This window comes from Rhynchophorus ferrugineus, unplaced genomic scaffold (genome assembly GCF_030347505.1).
Source record: "Rhynchophorus ferrugineus isolate W39M unplaced genomic scaffold, kcgeb_rfMv2 rfM3, whole genome shotgun sequence".
Lineage (NCBI taxonomy): Eukaryota > Metazoa > Arthropoda > Insecta > Coleoptera > Curculionidae > Rhynchophorus > Rhynchophorus ferrugineus.
The window spans coordinates 54557130-54579973 of NW_027472582.1; the positions used below are offsets into that span (position 1 = coordinate 54557130).

Consider the following 22844-nt stretch of genomic DNA (forward strand, 5'->3'; position numbering starts at 1 on the left):
GGGTAATTATCTGCAGTTGTTGTGGTGTCGACTTCTATCAGGATGGACGGCAGTGACCAGCGGCTGCGTGGGCCATCTTTGGTCCTAGTGTTCTTCTTAGTTTTAGTGTTTGGACATGTACAAAGTGGAGGTAGGTTGTCAAGACGCGATACAGCCAAAACGAACCAACATATTTGTGCTTGTATAATGCATTGCCAGTGACAGATCGTTTATCAAAGTATTTTCCTAAAATTAAACGTGAATATTTCTATCTAACAGAAACAGTTAAAACTACTTATGATAATTTATGAGAGCTTTTGCACATTTCAATACCTATTTTGAAAAAATAAGTTTGCTATTAAAGGACTTTTGAACAAAATGTAATTAATAAATTTCATTGAATATTCATGAAATATGAAATGAATTATGAAAATAGCTTATAGTGTAATATAATATAAACATATAAAGTAATAATATTACAATGTGATAATAAATATGAATGATTTTCATTAAACCATTTAGAAATTATCTTAAAGTGAAAACCACTTTCTGCTCACCAATTAGGGCAACTTTTCTGCTCTTCCATACTTCACATTACAAGTTGTTGATATTAACTGTATTTATTTTATAATAAATGCATGCAACAATCTCCATTTTACATTAGTTTTTTGTTTTTAACTAATTTCATTGAAAAATGTATTATATAGTAACCGTCATATAACCCATATTATACCATATTAACATTTAATTGAGTTCTTAACATTTAATTGTAGTTCTTTCTGCCTACTGGAAAAGTATATATACCAACTATTACTACTTTTGATACTGTAATGGAGGTTTATAATTAAAAATAAACATATAGCCAAACAAAGTATTGTAGGAAAAATAATTTCTCAAATTTAATAAATTTGTTGGTGCATACCTTTCCAAATGGATGTCTTTAATCCTTAAAATTATTTCACATTATTTATGTTATTTTATCATGTTCAGTCTTCATCCAACTTTGCAAAATCATTAAATTGTCATGTTCGAATTTTAAGACAATCAATCAATTACTGCTTGAGTTTTACAGATACCACTATACGCAAGTTGGATTTTTGTTATCAAAATTAATAACGGTTAGATTAAAGCATAATTGTAAAATATGGTTAATATTATAACTGACTGTGGAAATCTAACTATGACAATTATAAGACAAAATCCTTGAAATTTCAAATTTTTATAGGAATTTTCAATCTAAGGGTATATAGAAATACTCCTCTTTTGTTAATGTCAACGTCCTCTCTTCACAATGCTATGCAAAGAGATCAAGTTTATTTGTAAATTACTTCCCGAGTTTTGCGGCCACAAATATTCTGAGGCTGAATTGAATATACAAAAATATAATGGTTAATTTGTTCGACTAATAAAATTGTACATTTTTTTAATTTTGTGACGCTAATATAGATTTTTGGTTTAATCTAAAAATTACATTTTATTATTAATAATAAATGTATTAACATAGGAAAATATATTAAGTTGTCATCTGAATTAAGGATAGGCATTAACTAAATAATATAAGAGCTTCAAATATGTTTCTTTTATAATAGGTTACAAATAATCAGTGCTGACCTAGTGTCGCTATCAATAAAGGGACGTCTAAATAAAACAAAATCCGATTCTGTAACTCTAAGAACTTGCACCATTAAGAAACTTTACCACTGTAAATCATATTAGTAAAATATGTTTTTAAAATGTTATAATATCATTGTTAATATTATTGTTTGACGATTTATTGAAAATGAACTACTTAACCGAAAATATAAGGTTGAATTTTATTAGTAAAACAATCCCTCGGGGGTTAGAAATGATAACAGCATCGAAATTGCGAAAGAAAAATGAAGCGATAAACGTATTTTTCAACATCCGTGAAATTTAATGATCTGTTACATGAAATTATTGATAAAAATCCGATAAAAGATTTTTACATCAATTGAAACAAACAAGGTCCCGACCTTGCTTCGAGAAAAAAGACGAATATCTTAAATGCAATAAAAGTTTATATTATTCGATAACAAGCGATAAAGAATTCGCAAATAAATAAGTTGCTAACAATTTAAATATATTCATAAGTATCATCACTGAACTTTCTGAACCGACCAAATTACAATATGATAAGAATTGATAGTTTTTTAATTAATGCTTTCTTACTATTAAAAGTTAACCTAAAAATTAATAAAAAATCGTCGATTGTCGTATGATTTTAAACATTAACTTTAATTAGTATTTCATATCAACTTCATTATTTTTTTTATATAAAACCTCTTTATTCGAGTTTAAAAATATCAAATATTAAAAGATACATTCTTTTAATAATCAGTTAATTCCTAAATATTTGAACACATTGGATATATTTTTTAATTTATTGTTATATTTTCATAAATTAAGTTAAAATAATTTTAAACAAATCACTTTTTGCTTAAACAGAGATATAATATCCGGTTTATTTTTTCAATATTTTTGTTGTTGAAACTTCTTAGGAATATTAGATACATTATCATGGGTTTAAAATAAGTTTCAAATTTGAGTAATCACTGCGGATGACTACCCGACATTGACATTGGCTAAATTTAGCTCTCTTGTATCTACATTGTTATTCTTGAACTTGTAACTAGATTAAAAGGTCAGATTTTTGCCATATCTCTCATACAGACTTCATATATTAGTAAATGTTTTTTTTTCATTTTTTTGCAAAACTCAAAAGGTCAGATTTGATAAGGATCGGGGACGTTGACATCTAAAATGTGGAAAAAAATGCGTTTGGTAACGGAATTTCAATAATATTTTGATAGTAAACAAAAATAGCCTAAAGAAAATCTATAATTTATTTTCTGCCTTTCTGTCTCTAATAATACTTCTGTGATATATAGTATATAAAAATGTGTATTGAGGGTTCTACTGCAAATTTAAGTCTTTATGAGTAAATGTAAATATTTTTCGCATTATTTTAAAGCATTAACATCATCAGTAACAACATTTGCAAGCTTCCATCATCACTTTCACCAGTAATTATTTAATAATTTAATATTAAAAATGTTTAGTTGACTCACTGTCTGACTGAGAAAATCGTGTAAAACCAAATAAAGCTTTGGCATGAATAGAATTAAAATAATGACTGATATAATCTAGAAAATGTTAAACCACGTATTGCAAACCAAAATATATTACATGCACTAATTAACAAATGGGCAATAAACTATTTTTTTGTAATCCTAATAGAATAAAGTATTGTAAACAAATTACAATATCCTTTTAAACATTCTTGAAGTTTTGCTCAAATGTGTTTTCCTCATCTGTGTCTTATTCTAAAATTTAATTTAATTTAATCATAAAAAATAAGATATTAGAAGTTTTTAGTTCCACTAAGAAATAAGATGACAACAAGAACAACAATAAGATACAACAACAATAACAACAACAATAAAATACAACTAAGAAATTATAAACATTATAGCAGATATTTATTATATTAAAATATAATACAATAAAACATATTTATTATATTAAAACGAAATAATTTGGTGAAACGTAGACAATCCTAACCATAAACAACGTTTGTTTTGTTATACGTTTTGACTTGTGACAAGCGGGAACGGTATAAAGTGAACTTGACATATATAATTCCAGAGAGTAAGTGACAAAATTTCATTCATTGTCTGTCCTCTCGGAATTATACGACAATGATCATTCCAAGTCAGGGCTCATTATCCACTTAAAATAATTGAGATAATAATAACCATTTCCCAACAGATCCTAATAGAACGAACGTATCGTTGCGAATATGTAAAAGGTATCGAGTGAGATATGTGATTGTCAACAGGTCTTATTTAATCGCTTTGAACTGTACTGAATCATTATTGATTTAATTTTTTACCTTTTTTCTAATCAAATTAATTTCCTGGTAACTAATATTTGCTTTGTTTAAAGTTGCCGTTTTATGGGTATAATTGCTTGTTTACAAATCTCCGTAAACTCAGCCATTTTAATGAAAATATTACTGTGTGTATTTTCTGCACATTGATTCTGAACAAATGGTTATTAAATTTTCTTTCAAGCCTTTGTTTCAATGCTGATATATAATGATGTGATGTCCGAAACTAATATCTTACATTGGTTAAATATTAGGAAATTGTTTTTTGAGACAAAATTGGAATTCTCCTGTCAAATGGACGGGTTTTCAGCATTCTTGCTGGTCTGCTCGTATATTTTTAGAAATTTGCGTTTAGTAGGTGTTTTTATCTTTTTTGTAGCTTCTGGATTCATAATTTATTTATTATGCAGATAAAAGCTGTGTTGCAGCGAGAATATTAGAAATATACTCATTTCCTTTTGTTAAGACGAGGAAATTTAGAAGGAAAAGTACTATTTCTATACTTATAGTCAATAATTTTCGGATAATAGTCAATTATTTTTTCTAATCTTGTAGAGGTTACTAACCTTATACCTCTCTATATGAGCTATAGAATCTATTTGTTAGGATCTCATTGTTTTCATAGTTTTTCATATCCAATTTAGAAATGTTAAAAATATACTCATTGGAGTGAAAAATATTTCCACTAAAAATGAAGTCTTTTTAAATATAAACCATAATTACAAGAATTGTCCTTGTTTGATTGTCCTTTTTGTCTCTTTTTGGAGCTTCTAGATTAATAATTTATTTATTATTTTATGAAGATAAAGCTTTATTATTTTATTATTAAATTTATTAGAGATACACTCATTTCCTCTTGTTTAGAGGAGGAAATATACACGAGGGAACTTCTAGAGGAGGAAATTTAGAAGCAAAAGCATCATATTTCCATTCTTATAGACAATCATTTTTGGATAATATTTAATTATATTTCTGATCTGATCTGTAAAGATTACTGACCTTATACCTCTCTATATGAGCTACAGAATTTATTTGTTAGTATGAATCTCATTGTTTCCATAATTTTCCATATCCAATTTAGAAATGCTAAAATATTTTCGATTAGAGTGAAAACTATTTCCACTAAAAATAAAGTGTGTCTTTTGAAATTCATACCATATGTTGAAGGATTGTCCTTGAATTTTATTCATAATCAGTTTATAGTTGGAACTCAAACATTATGGAATAAATCAACATAAAATGTTCTTTCTCTTCGAATCTTCAAACAAAAATAACAGAAACTGAAAAAGAACTGTTTCCTTATAATTGTTTTTCAATATTAAAACGTTTAACTGTTCTGTTACAGATGTTTGCCAAAGTGGATGTAAAGGTGGTAAGTATCAAACCGTTTTTGTTATCGTCATAGTTATTGTTATTTGTTACTCTTTTTGAAGCTGCAAGCACCTTCAAGTACCTACCAGGAACTACCTACAAATATAATTACGATGGAAAAATTGTTATCTCATTGTCCTCGGCACCTGGTGAGACAACGAGTACAGAGGTCAAAGCCGAAGTATTGCTGAGTCAACTCGGTGACTGTAATCAACTTCTAAGACTAAACAATGTTCAAATCATTAATGCAAATGGGAAGGTAATTAAGATACTAAGAAAAGTGTTAATTAAATATTTCGAAACACTATTTATCAATATCACAGAAAGTTGGTACCATTCCTGATATCGACAAGCCTATCCGAGTCAACTTCAATGATGGCGAATTGTCAGACAGTATCTGCGTTGTACCAGGGGATAATCAAAACTCAATCAACGTGAAGAGAGCTATTGCCTCGATCTTGCAAGCTTCCATGAAGTCACAATACGAAACCGATGTCTTTGGACGTTGCCCAACTCAAGTGACTACACAGAAAGAAGGAAACTTGAAGATCATTCAAAAGACAAGAAACTTGAATAAATGCGCTTTCAGGTATTAAATAGGTATGCAATAATTAGATTAGTAAAATTAACGAAGCGATTTTTCAGAGAGAACATCCAACAAGCATACCTAACAACAGCTTTCAACTTGAACAGCGAATTTAAATCCAGTCCCCTTCTGAAAGGCGATTATCAGTCGGTTTTGAAGCTGAAAAATGGCGTCGTAGATCAAGCTACAGTCACGGAAAACTATCTGTTCATTCCGTTCTCAGTAGGACAAAGTGGTGCTAAAGCTCAAATCACCAGTAAATTGCAACTTGCGGGTACTTCCAAAGAAAGCCCACAAGCACCTGTCAGCCAACCAAGGTATATTTCAGCTATACCATCCTTACTGTAGTCTTAATAAATGTTCCTGTTATTTTATTAGATCGATCATTTTCGAAGCCCCACATCCAGTCGTTGCTCCAGCCTGCAGTGTTCACACCATCATCAACGCTATCAAAGAAGTAGCCAAGGAAGTTCAGCAGGTTGTCAGTGACAAAACCGCCAGCCAGTTTATCAATCTCTTGAAGGTAATCAGAGTCAGTAAAAAGGAAGATTTATTAGCTGCCTATAATCAGGTTAAAAGTGGAGTAGGTAAGTTTCTTTCCACCAAACTAAATGGGCAAAATATATAAACGAAACACTGTGTAGGTGTTGGAGATAAAGATGCAGCGGTTAGGATTTACTTGGACGGGTTGTTAAGATCAGGAAATGGAGAGAGTGTCGAAGCCCTATTGGAACTCTTGAAGAAGAACGAGTTAAATGAGGAGGATTCTATCATTGCCCTGTTTGGTCTCAATGTTGTAAATCATGCCACTGAGAGTTCGGTAGCTTCGGCAACGGTGAGTGTCTTGTTACGGATGGATTCTTAAATATATTAACAATACTCATTTTAGCAACTCTTGAATAATCCTAAATTACCGCGACAAGCTTACTTGGGTATCGGCAATTTGGCTGGACAATTCTGCCGTCAACATGACTGTGAAAATAACGCCGGAGCTAAAGCATTACTCGATAAACTGGCTTCAAAATTGTCAACAAAAATTACGACCAAAGACCAAGAAAATGATGTCATCTTTTCCCTGAAAGCGCTTAAGAACGTCAAATTTTTGACCGATAATATCTTGCAAAAACTCGTGGCAGTAGCCCAAAACAAAAATGCTCTTAACAGAGTCCGTGTCGCGGCATTGGAAGCTTATACAGCCGACGCATGCAAAGCCAAACTTCGCGATAGCGCATTACAAATTTTACAAGATATCCAACAAGATACGGAAATAAGAATCAAAGCTTACTTAGCTGTTGCCCGATGCCCTAATGCCAAAGCTGGTAAGTAACAATAATTTTTGATGAGCAAACTAATCGTATTTGTTTCTGTAACTTTAATTGAATAATCTATAATTATGTCATATATTTTAGGAAACGTCATTAAGGCTCTATTAGAGAAAGAACCCAGCATTCAAGTCGGAGGCTTCATCAGCAGTCACGTTCGCTCACTGCAAGTTTCCACCAATCCCGACAAAGCTCTAGCTAAAAAATTCTTCAACTTCACTCCCAAGAAGCGTTTCCACATCGATCCACGAAGATATTCCTTTAACAGCGATGTATCTTATGCAGTGGATAGCCTGGGACTGGGAGCCTCATCCGAAGCCAACGTGATTTATTCCCAAAATTCTTGGTTACCGCGCTCCAGCAGCTTGAATCTGACTGCTCAACTATTTGGACACGAAATAAACTTCTTGGAACTGGAAACTAGACAGGAAAATTTGGACAAAGTCATCGAACACTACCTAGGACCCAACGGTCTCCTGAAAAATGCCCGCCGCAAGGAATTTGCCACCAAAACCACCAGCACTTTCAACACACTAAAGGAATACATTGACGGTAAAGTGAAACAGACATTCCAGAGGACAAAACGTGATGTTAGCAAAACGGAATTGGACGCCATAGCAAAAAAAGTTCTAGTCAAAGCCAGTGAGCTTAGCAAAGATTTAGACGTTGATTTCACTCTGAAAACATTCGGTGCTGAATTATTTTTCCTGAATATCAATCAAAACGCTGATTCGTTGACACCTGAAGGATTTATTGATAATGTTTTCGAAAAGCTTACACAAGGATTGGATAAACTGAAAAATTTCCAGGTAAAAAATTGTTCTACTAATTTAACAATTATAACATACATACCGCTAAGTTTAACATAGAAAAAATGCTGCTGCAATCTATCTGTCTTGTCATCACCCTAATCGAAGTATATATTTTTTTAATTTTACTTAGTAGAATATAATTTCTAAACTAATTTATTACTGTTGTTCTTGTATCAATATGCAAGCAAGACAAGAGCCGGATAAATATATCCTTAGATAGTTTCTAAATTTAAATTAAAGTTCGTGTGATTTAGCTCGCTTCAATCGTCTGATTTCATAGGCGTTGTCCAGTAGATGTGTTACTTCAACGTTGTGATTTAGTAACACCATTTCATACTCTAACGCAAAATCATCGAGAACTTCATAGACTCGTTTAATTTCTAGATCATCATACAGTTCTTCGTTGTTTACGTAACGATAAGCATTGATAATTAAACGAATTTGTAATTAACTTTATTTGCATCCCATAGGTTTAAATAGTTCTGTTCTGCCTTTTACCCAAAAATTACTTATTTTTCAAAGTAGATGTTATATTAAGGACTAATTTTTCTAATCATTTTGGTAGAAATTGAATTCGACTTGAAAACTTTGACTACTACATAAAAGACAGTTTGTTTGTGTTATGAATAAGATCCTGATTGCATCCATTCATCTAATGTAATTTGCAGTTGTTCATCTTCAAATTATCGAACCTACTTAAAGTGTGATAAGACTGTAAGATTGAGATTTTCGCTGTATATACATACCAATAATTGCACATTCATCATCACATAACACTCATCATTTGTTGGGATTCTTATAAAATAAAGACAGATTCGATATTTGGTAATTCTGAAATATTGCGACCTATCCTTTCAAACTCATAAAAAATACTAAAATATTTCTATTTTGAATATAACTTGAAGCTTGATGAAAAAAGCATATACCTAATATCTCTCCAGATAGGAGATAAAGATCTCTTTCATACTAATATGTTTGTTTATTTATTTGTTTTAGGAGACAATAAGAGAAAATGTTCTTTTACTCGACGCTCAAATTGACTACCCCACATCTCTTGGTTTCCCACTGAGATTAGCCGCAGAGGGTGCTGCCAATATTCAAGCTCAACTACAAGGTTCCATAGATCTCCGTAAAATTATCAGTAACCCTGAAAGTGGAGAGCTATCGATCAAGGCAGTACCGAGCGTCAACATTGAGGTGACTGGTCGTCTTAGCTTGGACGCTTTTATAATCGAAAACGGTTTGAAAGTAATAACCACTTTACACTCAGCAAACGGGGCCGATATAAAACTATCTTGGGACAAGAACACTGGCTTTGAGTTGAAATATGGTTTACCGGTCAATGAACAGAAACTAATTTCTGTTAATCACGAGATTGTCTTCCAAACCAGGGAGCCAGCTAAAGCCGAAGAAAAGAAATTGCTGAAACTGAGCCAAGTTAAAGATTTCTCGATTTGCGTAGACCAGTTGAGTCCTTTCACAGGATTATCCCTTTGCATTGAATTAAATGGTCCAACCACCGATAAAAATATTCCAACTTTACCTTTCCCATTGTCCGGACACGCGAAATTGGACGTCTCTATTGAAAATGATGATGCATCCGCATTCGTTCTGAAACATACCTATGATAAAAGTCGTGGATCCTTTGTAATAGACACTATTAACAAAAGTGGTGGTAAAAAAGCTTCCCTCGAACTACAAGGAGAATATGCACCTGAAAAATATCTACGAGCCAGTGCAACCTGGCCAGGAGAGAGTGCAGTAGCTGAATTGAAATACATCAGCAACCATGTAGAACACTCGCTTTTAGCCAAATACAACTATGGAAAGAATGAATATCTAGCCAAATTCGGAGTCAGCGTCTCAGGATCCCCACAACAGAAAGTATTCCGACCGATTATCGATGTCAGAACTCCCAGCGGTCAACAAGTGTTACCAGCAAAAATAGAGGGGCAAATTGTGGTTCAGACTAGTGGAAATGATGTTAAATACAACTTCCAGAATATTAAGTTCACAATAGAACCGCAAAAACAATATGAAATCAATGGATATGTAGGCAAAGCTGGCGACAGTTACTCTACTGACCTCAAGGTAGCCAGTGGCCAAGATTCAATTAGCGTTAAAGGTAATTAATTACATTTTTATCTAAATAGATTAAATCACAACATTTTTCACTTTTCATCCATTAATTTTCAATCAAAGTTAATACTAAAGATAGAAAGTTTTTCATTTTAGTTACTTATTATATAATACAATTTCTTAGGCTAACTTTGTTGGAGTTCATTGAATTTCATTAATGTATTTACTTCCACCTCTTAAAACCTTCAGTCCGCATAACATACAATAAACTCTGAGTACTTTTGAGGTAACTAATGAAATCTCAACTAAAATTTATATATTGAGTGCTTGCCTGTATTCTAATGATTTTTTTACTTTAAAAACACAATTATTAGGAAAAATTGGCATGATATATCACATTCCACAATTTTTTCCTTAGCTTCTTCTGGTAACATAGCCATACCGTGTTTAAATATCGCATTCCTTTAGTACTTTGAATCCGTATATCAGCCAAGCCATGCTGCACAGATCTGATTAAGTGATAATCTGATTAAATAATAATAATAATGGCGTTGTCTAATGAGTACTTCCTATTTAAGCTGCAACAGTATATCCTCCATAAATCTTGCAACGTGTGGTCGAGTGTAAAAAAACCTGTAAAAAGGTGATGATAATTCTGCGTGTTAGCTGCGCTATTGTAGGTCTTTTATACAACAACGCGTCGTTAAACTTGTTCAAATGACGCCGATAGATATCTGCAGTAACATTTTCATTCAGCTTTCAATTTCATCTCGTAATACATTACATCTTGCTGATCCCAACATGCACAGACTTTATGGTCATGAATATCTCTCTTTGGTATCGATGTACTGGACTGACCCATGTCTTATTGCATTTGGGTTTTCACAGTTGTCATCATCGGTCATAATATAAAAATGTGTCTTTATTTTCCTATCAACAAATGCAATCTCGAAATTGAAACGGTTTTATTTTCGCTCTTTTTGAATATTAGCCATCACATGTAAGTGTCTGGAAACAATTGATTTATCAACTGTTAAATTGTCTGTAAGTTCTTTAAGGGCTTGAGTTGGATTTTCTACCTCTTTTTGTCATTTAGGTTGCTATTTGTTATTCATATTAAAATCACCAGTTCTAAATCATTGAAACCCATACTGATAATTGGGATGTGGCTGTATGACCATAACTTTCTAAAAGTGTTCGACAGGCTTTGGCTGCAGGTTTGTTTATTATATCTTTATGTATTTGTTTAATATTTTCTCTTTCAAATAATGAATTTCCCAGTAATGAATGTGAATAGTTATGTAAACTAAGTAGTTTAATAGTTGTTTACTTTGTTTATTATTAGCCAAGAGATATATCTGATCATAAGACATACACCCACATATTACGATAAAAATACTATTTTTACAGAATATCCAGACAGTATTTAGTTAAAATAATTATTCAGTATAAAAATAATACATTTAGTTAACGTAATGCAGTAATTAAAGTAACTATTTAACATACTTCGTTCATAGACTAAAATAAAAAGCTTTTATCTTTTTTCTTCAAAAACTTAATTATACTCTTTGGTTTCCAGGACAAATTGCAAAATCTGGGGATGAATTTACGTATGACGCTACAGTTCAAAATAGCGTCAACCCCAAAGCCAATGTCCATCTAAAGGGAAAACTGAAGGGACAGATTCAAAATTTCCAAAGTTCGCTGACATTAATTCACGGTCCCGACTTAAACGCTCAAGATACGATCCTAATATTAAAGAACTCGTACGCCTCTCATTATAATACACCGCAAGATTACAAGCTCAAAACCGAGAATAGTGCTAGTTATCCATTGATGAAATTCAATGGGAAATTCGATTTCGAAGAGAGTCCCAAGAATCTCGAATACGACGTCAGAGTGGAAGTGGGCGACATTAAAGTCGGCACCGAGTTCGATCTGAAAATCGACGAAAAAACGGAGGGCGACTACGATCTAGAGTTTGACATTTGGGGACTGGAAAATAAACTCGAGGTGCAATCGAAGAGAAAGGTGTTGCTCAATGACGAGAGTAAGATTTACGAGAAGGTCGTGATCAACGGTCAGAAAGTAGAACTCGACGGTAAGGTAAAACACGCCATTCTCTCTCATAGTTTGAACGTTGGCGGCGACTTAACGCTTAAGATTTCAAGCCAACCGTCGCCCTATAAGATTTCCACTAGTTTAAAGGCTTCCCGTGAAGAATTAGACAGTTTCTTAAAAATAAACTGCGGCAGCGAGGCTATCATTGATGCCTATTTGAAGGCTCGTCCGGGACTAGACGCGAGCGGGAGCATCAAGCTGAACATCAAGGATGTTCTTAGGGTCGACGGAAGCTTACAATCCAGCAAAGGATCCGGTAAAGGAGACATTCTCATCGAATTACCGAAGGGCAACGTTAAAGTGAAAGCGGACACGGTGTTTCACATTATCCTCTCCGAGAGGTTTGACGTTTCCGTCACCGTGTATCCACATTTAATCAAAAACCCGCAGAGCAAGATCTTTTTCAGCACCAAGAACCAATATTCCGAAAACCATATAAATTCCGAGAATAAGCTCGACGCGTTCGACACGCCCATCGAATTGATTTTGAAGGCATCGGATTCGGGTGACAGCCAGAACGGAAAGGATAGCGGCGAAATTAAACTAACCGTTCTCGACAAGTGTGTGATTCTCAAAGGTGATTCCGCCGTTCAAACCAACAAAAAGTTAGAAAGTGGCCATGCACAAGTAAGTTTTAGTTATTTGAACAGTAAAAGCGATCCGGGCGTTACGTTAACGTCGAAAGCGACTTGGAGAGATACCGACGTAGAAGAAGGTACCATAGATGGCGATCTTACCTTCACTTTCGAAGACCAGAAAGGTTTGGCTCTTACTGTGCAATTTGCTCTGAAGGGTACATCACCAGGCGACAAAGAGATTTATACTTTTACGAATAAGGTTATTCCCAGAAAATACGATCCTTTTACCCTTATCGTTAGCTTTAACGGCAACGACGATGTAGCAACCTATGAAATCACTTCCAGCTACGGTGCAGGCAACACTGCCATCGTCAAAGGTTCATACGATACGAAATCCGACACGAAATTATCAGGCGATTTCAGTACACAGATACAGACCACCCTGAAATCTTTACGAACGCTAAATATAGACTTAAAAGTTCTATTACTCACTCCAGATGGAAAGACTAAACCAACTGAGTTCAGCGGACATACCATAATTTTGGCCCAGTCGGAAAGCGCAACTATTGTCAACATTAACACAGAAGGAAAATTCAAAGTTGGAGAAGATGAAGGTACAGTTACAGCGAATCTCCGTCTAGGCAGTCTGGAGCCCATCGGCATAAGCTCAAACTATAAATCCGAGAAAAACAAAGACACAGGAGATTTGGCTTTGACTTACGGTGACAGATATTTGAAATTGAAAGGGTTCTTCCTGGATTCGCCGGAAGCTCAACTTAATTTGGTCAGTAATCTCAAAGCTCCAGTATTAGATTGCCAAACAATAGATCTGGTACTAGATGCAAAATGTTCAAAAGACTGTCGGAAAGTGATCAGTAACATGCAAGTGACAACAGATGGAAGTAGAGTGCACAAGTCATATGCAGAAATTGTTCAAAATGAAAAGCAACCTCTTATTGATCTTAAATACACCACTCCCGAAGGAAAGTTAACCGAATTGTATTTCAAAGCAAGTTTAATCTCCAACACCCAATACGGTGGTAAGTTTAATATAGTTCTATATATAATATCTTGATTTTTAATTTGTTATCTCACATATGTTCGTATTGATGTTATAAAACAAACTATTTTTATTCTTCAAAAAATTACTGTTACCTTACTGCTTGTTAATTAGAATCGTATCCACTAAATAATCACATTTTTTATATACTTTATTATCAACTTTATTTATTAATTACAATTTCTTTTGTTAACTTTACACCAGCATATTTACCGCTTTTCTTTCATTTAATTCAAGATGTATTTATTTATTTATCTTCTATCATATATTCATCTATTATTACAACTAAAAATTATATATTTTACTATTTTTTTACTATTCAAAAATATTAAATTTCAAAACACAATAACCTATGAATAAGTAAACGAATGGTGCCACTTTTACATCCAAAATGTTCTATGGAGATTTCAAACGTACTGCTCTACAGCTTCATTGAATTAATAGAGATAAACAACTTTTCCAGTAACTGTATACCGTATATTTGGAAAAATCTAAAATACTTTTTCCCCAACCTATAAACTTTTTAGCTTGACGAACATATCTTTAAAATGTTAAAGCCATATTTTCCGGGAACAATACTTTAAACTTCTTTTAACTGTCGACTTTATGACATAATATTTAAGTTTAATAGTTGAACTGCTTTAACATCCTATGCATTTTTAGCATACAGCTTCACCATACCGTCCTTCGAAAATCACTAAAATTAATGAACAAAAATTAATGAACAACAATTTTCAGGTGAAACCAGAATAATCAACCAAGAGAGACAATTCGAATTCGATGGCTCACTGAATGCTCTTGTTGAAAATGATAATCATATCGTTGTTAAGGGTCAAGTAAACTGTGCAGCCCTTAAATGGAACAAAATTACCTTCCAAGGGGACCTCAACAGAGCTGATAATCAGCGTAAAATTCAAATTACAGCAAAATCTGCGAACAAGAACCTCCTCACTGGTACTGTAAACTATAATACACGAGAAGAGAACGGTAAAACCATCGCTGAAGGATCCGGCTCGTTCAAATTGAAGGAAGAAACAAAGTCTGGAAACTTTAAGTACATTTCTCAAGAACTGGACAAGGCTAAGGACGGCGAAAAGGGCCAACATATTTCATTAAATGCTGTTTTGGGTACCGAAGCCATCGATGCAGAATTCAAGGTGACTGACAGTAGATTTAGAGTGGAGACTTCGTACTGCGAAAAGAAGCAAGACTGTGTACATTTCGAAATCGACAATAAGATGTCAACAGAAGGTTAGTTAAATAAACGACATGCACGACACGTGAAATTTAATTCAAATATGTTTTAATAGATCTAGAAAAAATCGAACAACTCCTAGAGGTCAACGTGGATCTTCGCAAGCTTGGACTTCCTCACGAGTTTGGGCTGAAAGCCGAAACCAAAGCAAATGGATGGGAGATCGATCATGTAGTGGATGTTCACTTCCAAAATCCAGCAAACAGCAAATACCAATACACGTTTGCTTTACATCCAAAGGAATCGGTTTTATCTCTGGTGACGCCGAAAAGGATTATTTCACTGGAAAGTCAAACACAATATCTTGAAAAATCATTTAAGGGTAACCTTGCATTGTATCTCGACAAGAAGAATCACCCCACTAAGAAATCCCTCTTAACCGGGAATTTTGACGTTAGCGTCAAAGATACTGTCTCAGGGGATGTTCGTTTTACTCATCCTGGTCTCAAGAAGGTATTTGTCTAATTTAATCATTATTAATGATATAGCAGACGGTTTTATCGTTTCTCCTAACAATTATGTTACTTCGTAGCCACTCGCAGCTTCATTTAAAGTGATTGAAGTCGAGACGGACAATACTGCAAAATCAGATTTTACATCCGAGTTGGACATTTTTGCTCAAGAAAATCAAAAAATAGTAACCATTTACCGAACCTCAGCAGAACTTAGCAAAAATGTAATCAGAGGTTCGTCATTCTTCAGAATTTATAGTAAAGGTCTGGGAATTGATGGCACTTGGGATCTTAATGTCCTTGCTAATGAAAAGGTAGCCTTGTTTTATACAATAAGAATCTTAAAATTGAAAGTTTATGTTTTAGGCATTCGCATACGACGAAATATATAAATATCAGATTGGCAAGCACAACTACGAAGACGGGTACGGATTAAAATGGAACCCAAAAGAAAGTTCTGGATATGTTAAAATACTAAACAAAAACCTTATTAAGTTTAGTAACAAGGTGCAGGCTACTGATAAACAACAAATTATTGATTCCGAGATTTCTTCAGTTGATAATAATCCGTTAGTAAGCCGACTGGAAATTAAGGACTACAACACATTGTCATATTCTGCCTGGTTTAAAAGTATGTTCATCCTGTATTACCTAGAAGATTAAAACACTTTCTGCATTTTACTCCAGCTATAATAATTATATTGATTTTAGATACACCCAGTAACAAACTGAACGTTAACGCTGGCTTTATCCTGGGACAAATCGCTGACGCCCGTGCCGAACACGTGGAAGGCGGAGCCAAAAAATCATTGTTCTACGGAACGATTAAGTTGGACGAGGCCGACTTCCTGAAATCCGATCATAAAGTCGATTCGGCAGCTATCGAACACCTACTGAAGAAAACCCAACAGCGTTCGAGTGAATACTTGGACAGTCTTAAGGAGGCGTCCAAAGAAGTGATCGAACTATACAAATCAGAGACTAAAACTGTCCAAGAATTACTTCAGAAAGCTCAACCCAATCTAAACCCCCTGAAACAGTATTACAGCAAGGAGCTGGCCGAATTTAAAGAAGAAATCAAGAGCGACAAGATCGTTAATGAACTATTGCAGCCGGTTGTTAAGGTTTTGGCATCGTTGATCAGCGCATTTGATCAATTATTCGAGGCAGTCAGTAAACTCGTTGAAGAGTCTGTAAAAACACTCCAGGCTACTTTCGCAGAAGTGGCCGAGGCGATCGAAACTAAATTAATACCCGCCTTAACCGACGGCCTTAAGGCATTAAATAACCTCTTCGAGTCGGCTATTAAAACAGCCACTGAAATTGTTTTCACGGTTCTGGGTAAATTCGCACAAGTAATTGAATTATCTGAAAACGAACTGAAAGGACTTGGATCTACGTTTAGTGGTTTGGCTCAAGATTTATTACGGGTAGCCCAAAAAGTCGCCCGGAACGCTAAAGAGTATATCGATGGTCTGCCGAACAAATACAACTTCAAGTCTTTCGATGATGTTAAACAACAAATTTCTACGGTAAGTAAAATAGTTCCTATATATAATTATTCTTACTCTTTTAATCTCGATCAAACTAAACAAGTTTCTAACTTAAAAGCGCTATTAAAGGGCACTTTTCTTCAAGTTTATATCTTTATATTTGAACCTAAAATGAGTAAAAATTGTTTCTGTTCATTTGTGCAAATATTATGGATACTTGCCATGTAATTTGAAATTCCGTAAACATCGTCACGTTGAGTTGGCATATTTTGGTGATCGGAGGGAGTACCAACAACATAGAATGAAGCAATAATTGTTCCTATATTTAAAAAAAGTTATAGTATATATCGTAAAAACTGTCGAGTTATGAATCTCTCTAAATCGTTGGGAAAGTACCGAAGAGAAAAGCTGAGAAAATCCTTTATGGAGGAATATGTATATTAGATGCAAAATAGCGAAACTATAATATATACACTAGCCAAACATCATGAGGCTGCTCTTCAACATAATAGTGGATGAAATTGTGCCAAAAGTTTTTGAAAACAGACATGGCGTTCAAACTCCTTGATACTACAAATATTGAGGCTTCTAGATTTCTTCTCGATATCGTTCGTATTGCATATGGCTTAATGAAGAATAGTTAAAGGAAGAAAATAATTGACAACTGGTCGATCACCTATTAGGGAGTTGAGCTACTTGACATCTTTAATATAGAGAAAGAAACTGGTATCCAATTCTATATACGATGTTTAGGATAAATCTTACATTAGAAATAAATAAATAGATGCACAGTTGAAGAACAAATTCTGAGACCTAGATTACAATAGTTTGGAAATGTACGTCAAGATATGAATCAAGATCATTGAAAACGATCTGAATAAACGCCCTCAAAATTTAATGAAGAATATTCGTTAGTGTAAGTTTCAACGAAATTCATTCCTAATATAGACAAATAAACGTATCCACTGCTAGATACGGTGCTAGGACACATTTTACATGTTCCGTATTAGAACCGTATTAGAAATGAATTTATTCGTTTAAGAAACGACAGTGGGTGTACAGTTAAGGAACAAATTTTTAAATATAAACGAAAATAAAACAATTAGACAATCTCACCCAGCGCTAGCTATGGATTATTGATAATGATAATGAACTTTCGGTTATTTATCTACTACGTTCTATATCATGAATCAAGACCAATAATTCAGGTCATTTTATGCTGCATTACATCTTACTCAAACGTGTTCATGTTTCAATGTTCATGATAGTCATATTACAACATATTACATCTTTTAGGTATTGGCAGAAACCTTACCTAGCGGAGAAGCCACAGTTACTGCAATAGGAGAAGTGTTCAATACTATCAAGGAACTTATTCCTCCAGAATTTGCTGCTAGGGATGATATTGTCGGTATACTCGATACTCTGCTAGAAGTCTTACTTAAGGCAAGAATAAACCCCAACATTCAAATAATGAGCAACTAACCGTTACTGTTTTATTATTATTTTAGGTAGTTAAGCACGAAAAAATTGATGAAGATGCGGTGATCGACAAACTCATTTCATTGTTTGCCGACCTTATAGAAAAGATAATTCAAGCAGTAGGTGACTGCTGTGACATAGACGATTTTGATATCGACAAGAGTAACCTATTTTCAGCATCGTTATACACTGGCTTAGTCTCGTGGATTGACGGTAGATCTTCAATTCTGAATTACCTAACTCGAGATGAAGCAGAGGATGAATTAGAAGAAATCATCCTCGATATACTCCAAAACCCGATTTTAATACCGCCATTCCCATGTAAGAAACGTTATTTAAATATGGCGAGAATAATAACAAAACCCCTTTCGATATTTTAGTATTCGGTATGGTCGTTCAGGGACGACATATATTTACTTTCGACGGCGAACAGTTTACAGCTCCAGGATCATGTAACTATCTATTCGCTCGAGATGCTGTTAACGGTAACTTCAGCATCGCTGGTTCTTATAAAGACGGACAGTTGATTTCGATCACTTTGGCTGATAAAACCGATCAGCTTACATTACTCAAAGGCGGGCAAGTCAAATTAGGAAATGGTAAACTAATTAAACTAAAATTTTAAAAATCCAATATTAAATATATGTTATTAGCTGTTCAAGACTTGCCAGTAAGGAAACCAAAAATAGCTGCATACAGAAATTACGAAATTGTCACCCTGTATTCTTCGGCTGGGGCCACAGTCGCATGCTTGCCAGACCTCAGTGGATGCTCTTTTACCATCTCCGGATTCTATCACAGCCAGGTCAAGGGTCTCTTAGGTAACGGCAACAATGAGCCTTTTGATGACTACACATTACCCGATGGAAAAGTGGTCACATCTGAAAGTGATTTCGTGAACTCATACAAACTGGGCAACGGATGTGGTGATGTTGTTGCTGAAGCTGCACTAGTAAGTCTACTATTTTACTTGACAAATACAATTATTCAATCAACATCAGCTGCAATAATAATATTGGCCTTTAATTAAGAATCTTACACAATCGCCAAATTCTTTACTAATGATTTTTAATCAAAAAGTTGAAATTTATACATTATGACTTCAGTTCACTAAATTATCACTTCACAAGCAGCTAATGTATAAAAAGTTAACTAATTGCGACTAAACTTTCTAAGTTTAGACTGCACTAGTCTTAATTTAGAAATTAATTACAATAGTAATATTGCTCCGTTGAACTAAAGTTTACAATTACTCGAATACTAATCAGAACTAAAGAACTGTTCCATGCCATACCCATATAGCTACCATTTGTACTTTTCTATAGTCCTGTGCAAAGATATGTCTCTTGTCACAAGACTGTGTCGTCGTCAAATATTATGAATTATCAAGTATTATATCATATATCAAGTACTGTTTCTTTTCTTGTTGCATATGCAGGAAAAAATTACCGAATGAAAAATTAACTAATGATGATAGAACATTAAAATTAATAAACAGACTAATTTAATATAAATATAGATCATTTAATTATAGACGAAAAATGTTATAAACGAGAAATGAAGAATCTGTTCCTCCAAAATGTGAATGTTCCAAAATATGAATCCTATAGTGATTTGGCGTATGACGTATTAATTTATGATCTCAGCTCGATTTAACAAACAGGAAATAATTTCTTTGGCTACTCTTTTCTCTTCAATAATAAGAAAAGTTATAACAAACAATAAAAATGCATTAATCAGTGTTTATTGACCAGGTTTCAGATAACGCTGCATGTAACAAACTCTTCAGTTCGGATTCGTCTTTAAGCGACTGCTACGAGTTCATACCCGTAGACAAGTTCAAATCAGCTTGCGCTCGTGGACTTGCTGCTGGAGTTGCAGGCACAGAAGTAGCCCTCGCCAAGGCCTACGTGGCTGCTTGTCAACATCGATATATTGATGTTAAAGTACCAGAAAATTTGGGTATGTAACTAACTACTGACATGGTACTGATATATGATACACAATTGTTTTATTATTGTAGTTAAATGTACTAACAGTGACAAGCCCTACAGTGTCGGTGAGAAATTCAGCGTAAAACTTCCATCCAAATCAGCTGATGTCGTCTTGATCCTCGATACCTCTAAACAGAATGAAGGTCTCAACAAACTTCTGCAGCCTCTGATTCAAGATCTGACCAAAGAGTTCGGCAGCAAGGGTATCAAGTAAGTACACCGAAAATAATCTAATTGTAAACATGTATTAAATTGTCGGATTTGTTAATTTTCAGAGATGTCGAATATCATCTTATCACATATGGAGGTGTTCACCAATGGCCAACCCACTTCACCGTCCAAGGAAAAATGACCTTCAAAGGTAAATTACCACCAGTCAAATTCGCAGAAAATCCTAAGGACGATACATACCCCCCACTGGAAAACGAAAAACTTCAGTCCTATGTCACAGCCGTCAAGGAAATATTGCACGACCTCAGTTTAGCCACAGGGATGAATCTTAAAACCCGCACGTTCGATGAAGCCTACAAATATCCATTCAGAGTAACTGCCTTGAAATCGATCATCGTTGTCAATGGCGAAGCTTGCGAAATTGGTAAATTCTATCCAGTAAGTAAAATAGAGTCTAAAAGCTACTCTGAATTTTAACAAATTATATATTATAGATTCAGAAAATATTCGCCGCTATCTACCAGAACCCTCAAATATCAATTAACTTGTTCAGTCCGGTTAAATCTCTCGGTCTGAAGGACGGTAAAAAATTCAAAGATATCGTTGGATTCAACGAAAAATCCGTCCTTACCTTCTCCCAAGGCAAGAAGAATCCTAAAGGAAGCTCAGAGCTTCACAAGGAAATCAACTATGATGATTATTGTCTGGAATATGTAGTTAACGTAAGTTTCTTTTAATTTTTTATCACATTTTATGCATACTTAATACAATCTTAATTTACTTAACTGACTCACTACTATTGTTCTGGTGCACTTACATCAATACAAAAGCAAAACGAGTTCGGGATATAATTTAATTAATTACCTAAGATTACCTAGGTGTTGCCCAGTAGCTAAATTGCTTCCGTTTTACTGTGATTTAGTAAACTTACTTCATATTTTAAAGCGATATCTTGGTTTACCAACCCGTTTGATGTCTTATTGCATACCATCAGTCCAAATTGGCTCTATATTTGACTGATAAACCAATTTTGGGTTAAGTTTGAAGTATCTTCTGACTATCCAATACAGATCTTGGATTTTAAATTTGATCTACTGGCTTTTTATCGAATGTTTTGTTTTCAAATTAACCTACCAACGAGTGGATGTCGAGGTTTTTTATTATTTCGTCACAACTCAAAATTGACATGGATAGAGTAGGAGTTGTTAAGTTGTATTTTTCAACGAGTAGTCCATTTGTGTCTCTTACTGCCTCTGACTTGTACTTTTTCTACAACACTACTATTTATAGACAGAGATAGTCTAGAGTCTATAGATATGTCTTCTGCTATAATGACTGTGTCGTTGATAAATATCCCTAGTACAGTTGTTTTATTATTAGGATATTATCAGGTATAGCAGATACAAGAATGTTATCAAGACACAACTTTCTGGGACTCCAACAGAAATAAGTTTAAATGTTGAGAATACCCCTTCATGTGAGACCTTAAAATTTCATTCGAAAACATACGACTCCAGCAATTGGCAATAGTTCTGCGGTAATAATTTACTCACCTTGTAGCCTGATTAAAATCTTATGAGACGGTCAGGAATATTATACGGAAGCCTTTTCAATCACCGCTGTTACTGTATGCATTTCGATTCGTTTAGATTGTTAAGTGCAACTGTTTAATGATAACAATAAAAATTAGTCCTAGCTGAGCACCACTTCAATTTCAGAACCGTGGTAACGTCTTCATCAACGACAACTATTTGAGCAACAAAGCTGAACAGAAACAATTCGTTCACATTGCTGCTGTAAATATAGTAGAACAACTAATCAATGTTGAGCAAGGTCTGGACTGTGAGTGCAAATTGGTGAATGCGTGGAACGCTGCCAATGTTTGCACAGAAGTATTGAGCAAAGAAAGACCATCGGTAAGGCATAATAACCAAAATAATAAAATTGCTTATTTTGCTTACAACTATTTTAATTTACAGAAAAAAGTTTAATAGGTGTACTGTAAGACAGAGGATGAAACGATGACGATATAGCAACAATATATAGGTTTAGTTTTAACTGTAATGTTTTTTATACGCAGAATGAAAAGGTATTCCTAAATTATTAATTAATGTTTAAGACCAAAGCAATTTCAATATTATAGGAATAAGAAAATGAATATAAACATATTTTAATACAA

The 22844-nt window shown here is 34.0% G+C and overlaps 1 protein-coding gene across 1 annotated transcript; it reads left to right on the top strand.

Annotated features, from left to right (window-relative positions):
- apolpp (retinoid- and fatty-acid binding glycoprotein apolipophorin) lies at positions 1-22844 on the top strand. The gene is made up of 26 exons (XM_076399708.1): positions 1-130; positions 5235-5261; positions 5323-5519; positions 5584-5849; positions 5906-6163; positions 6225-6433; positions 6491-6681; positions 6736-7165; positions 7256-7977; positions 8977-10105; positions 11639-13798; positions 14557-15069; positions 15129-15526; positions 15606-15839; positions 15892-16156; positions 16237-17057; positions 18315-18464; positions 18530-18821; positions 18881-19099; positions 19154-19452; positions 20255-20462; positions 20524-20704; positions 20770-21103; positions 21160-21387; positions 22384-22581; positions 22645-22844. Exons 1-26 carry the CDS (start codon positions 43-45, stop codon positions 22654-22656), a joined length of 10029 nt encoding a protein of 3342 aa, XP_076255823.1. The 5' UTR covers positions 1-42; the 3' UTR covers positions 22657-22844.

Excerpts from the sequence above, each read along its gene's own strand:
- apolpp (XM_076399708.1), top strand. The coding sequence starts at position 43 with ATGGACGGCAGTGACCAGCGGCTGCGTGGGCCATCTTTGGTCCTAGTG. Across the intron at positions 6,682-6,735 it reads GTTCGGTAGCTTCGGCAACG|CAACTCTTGAATAATCCTAA; the intron begins GTGAGTGTCTTG and ends TACTCATTTTAG. Across the intron at positions 13,799-14,556 it reads CTCCAACACCCAATACGGTG|GTGAAACCAGAATAATCAAC; the intron begins GTAAGTTTAATA and ends AACAATTTTCAG.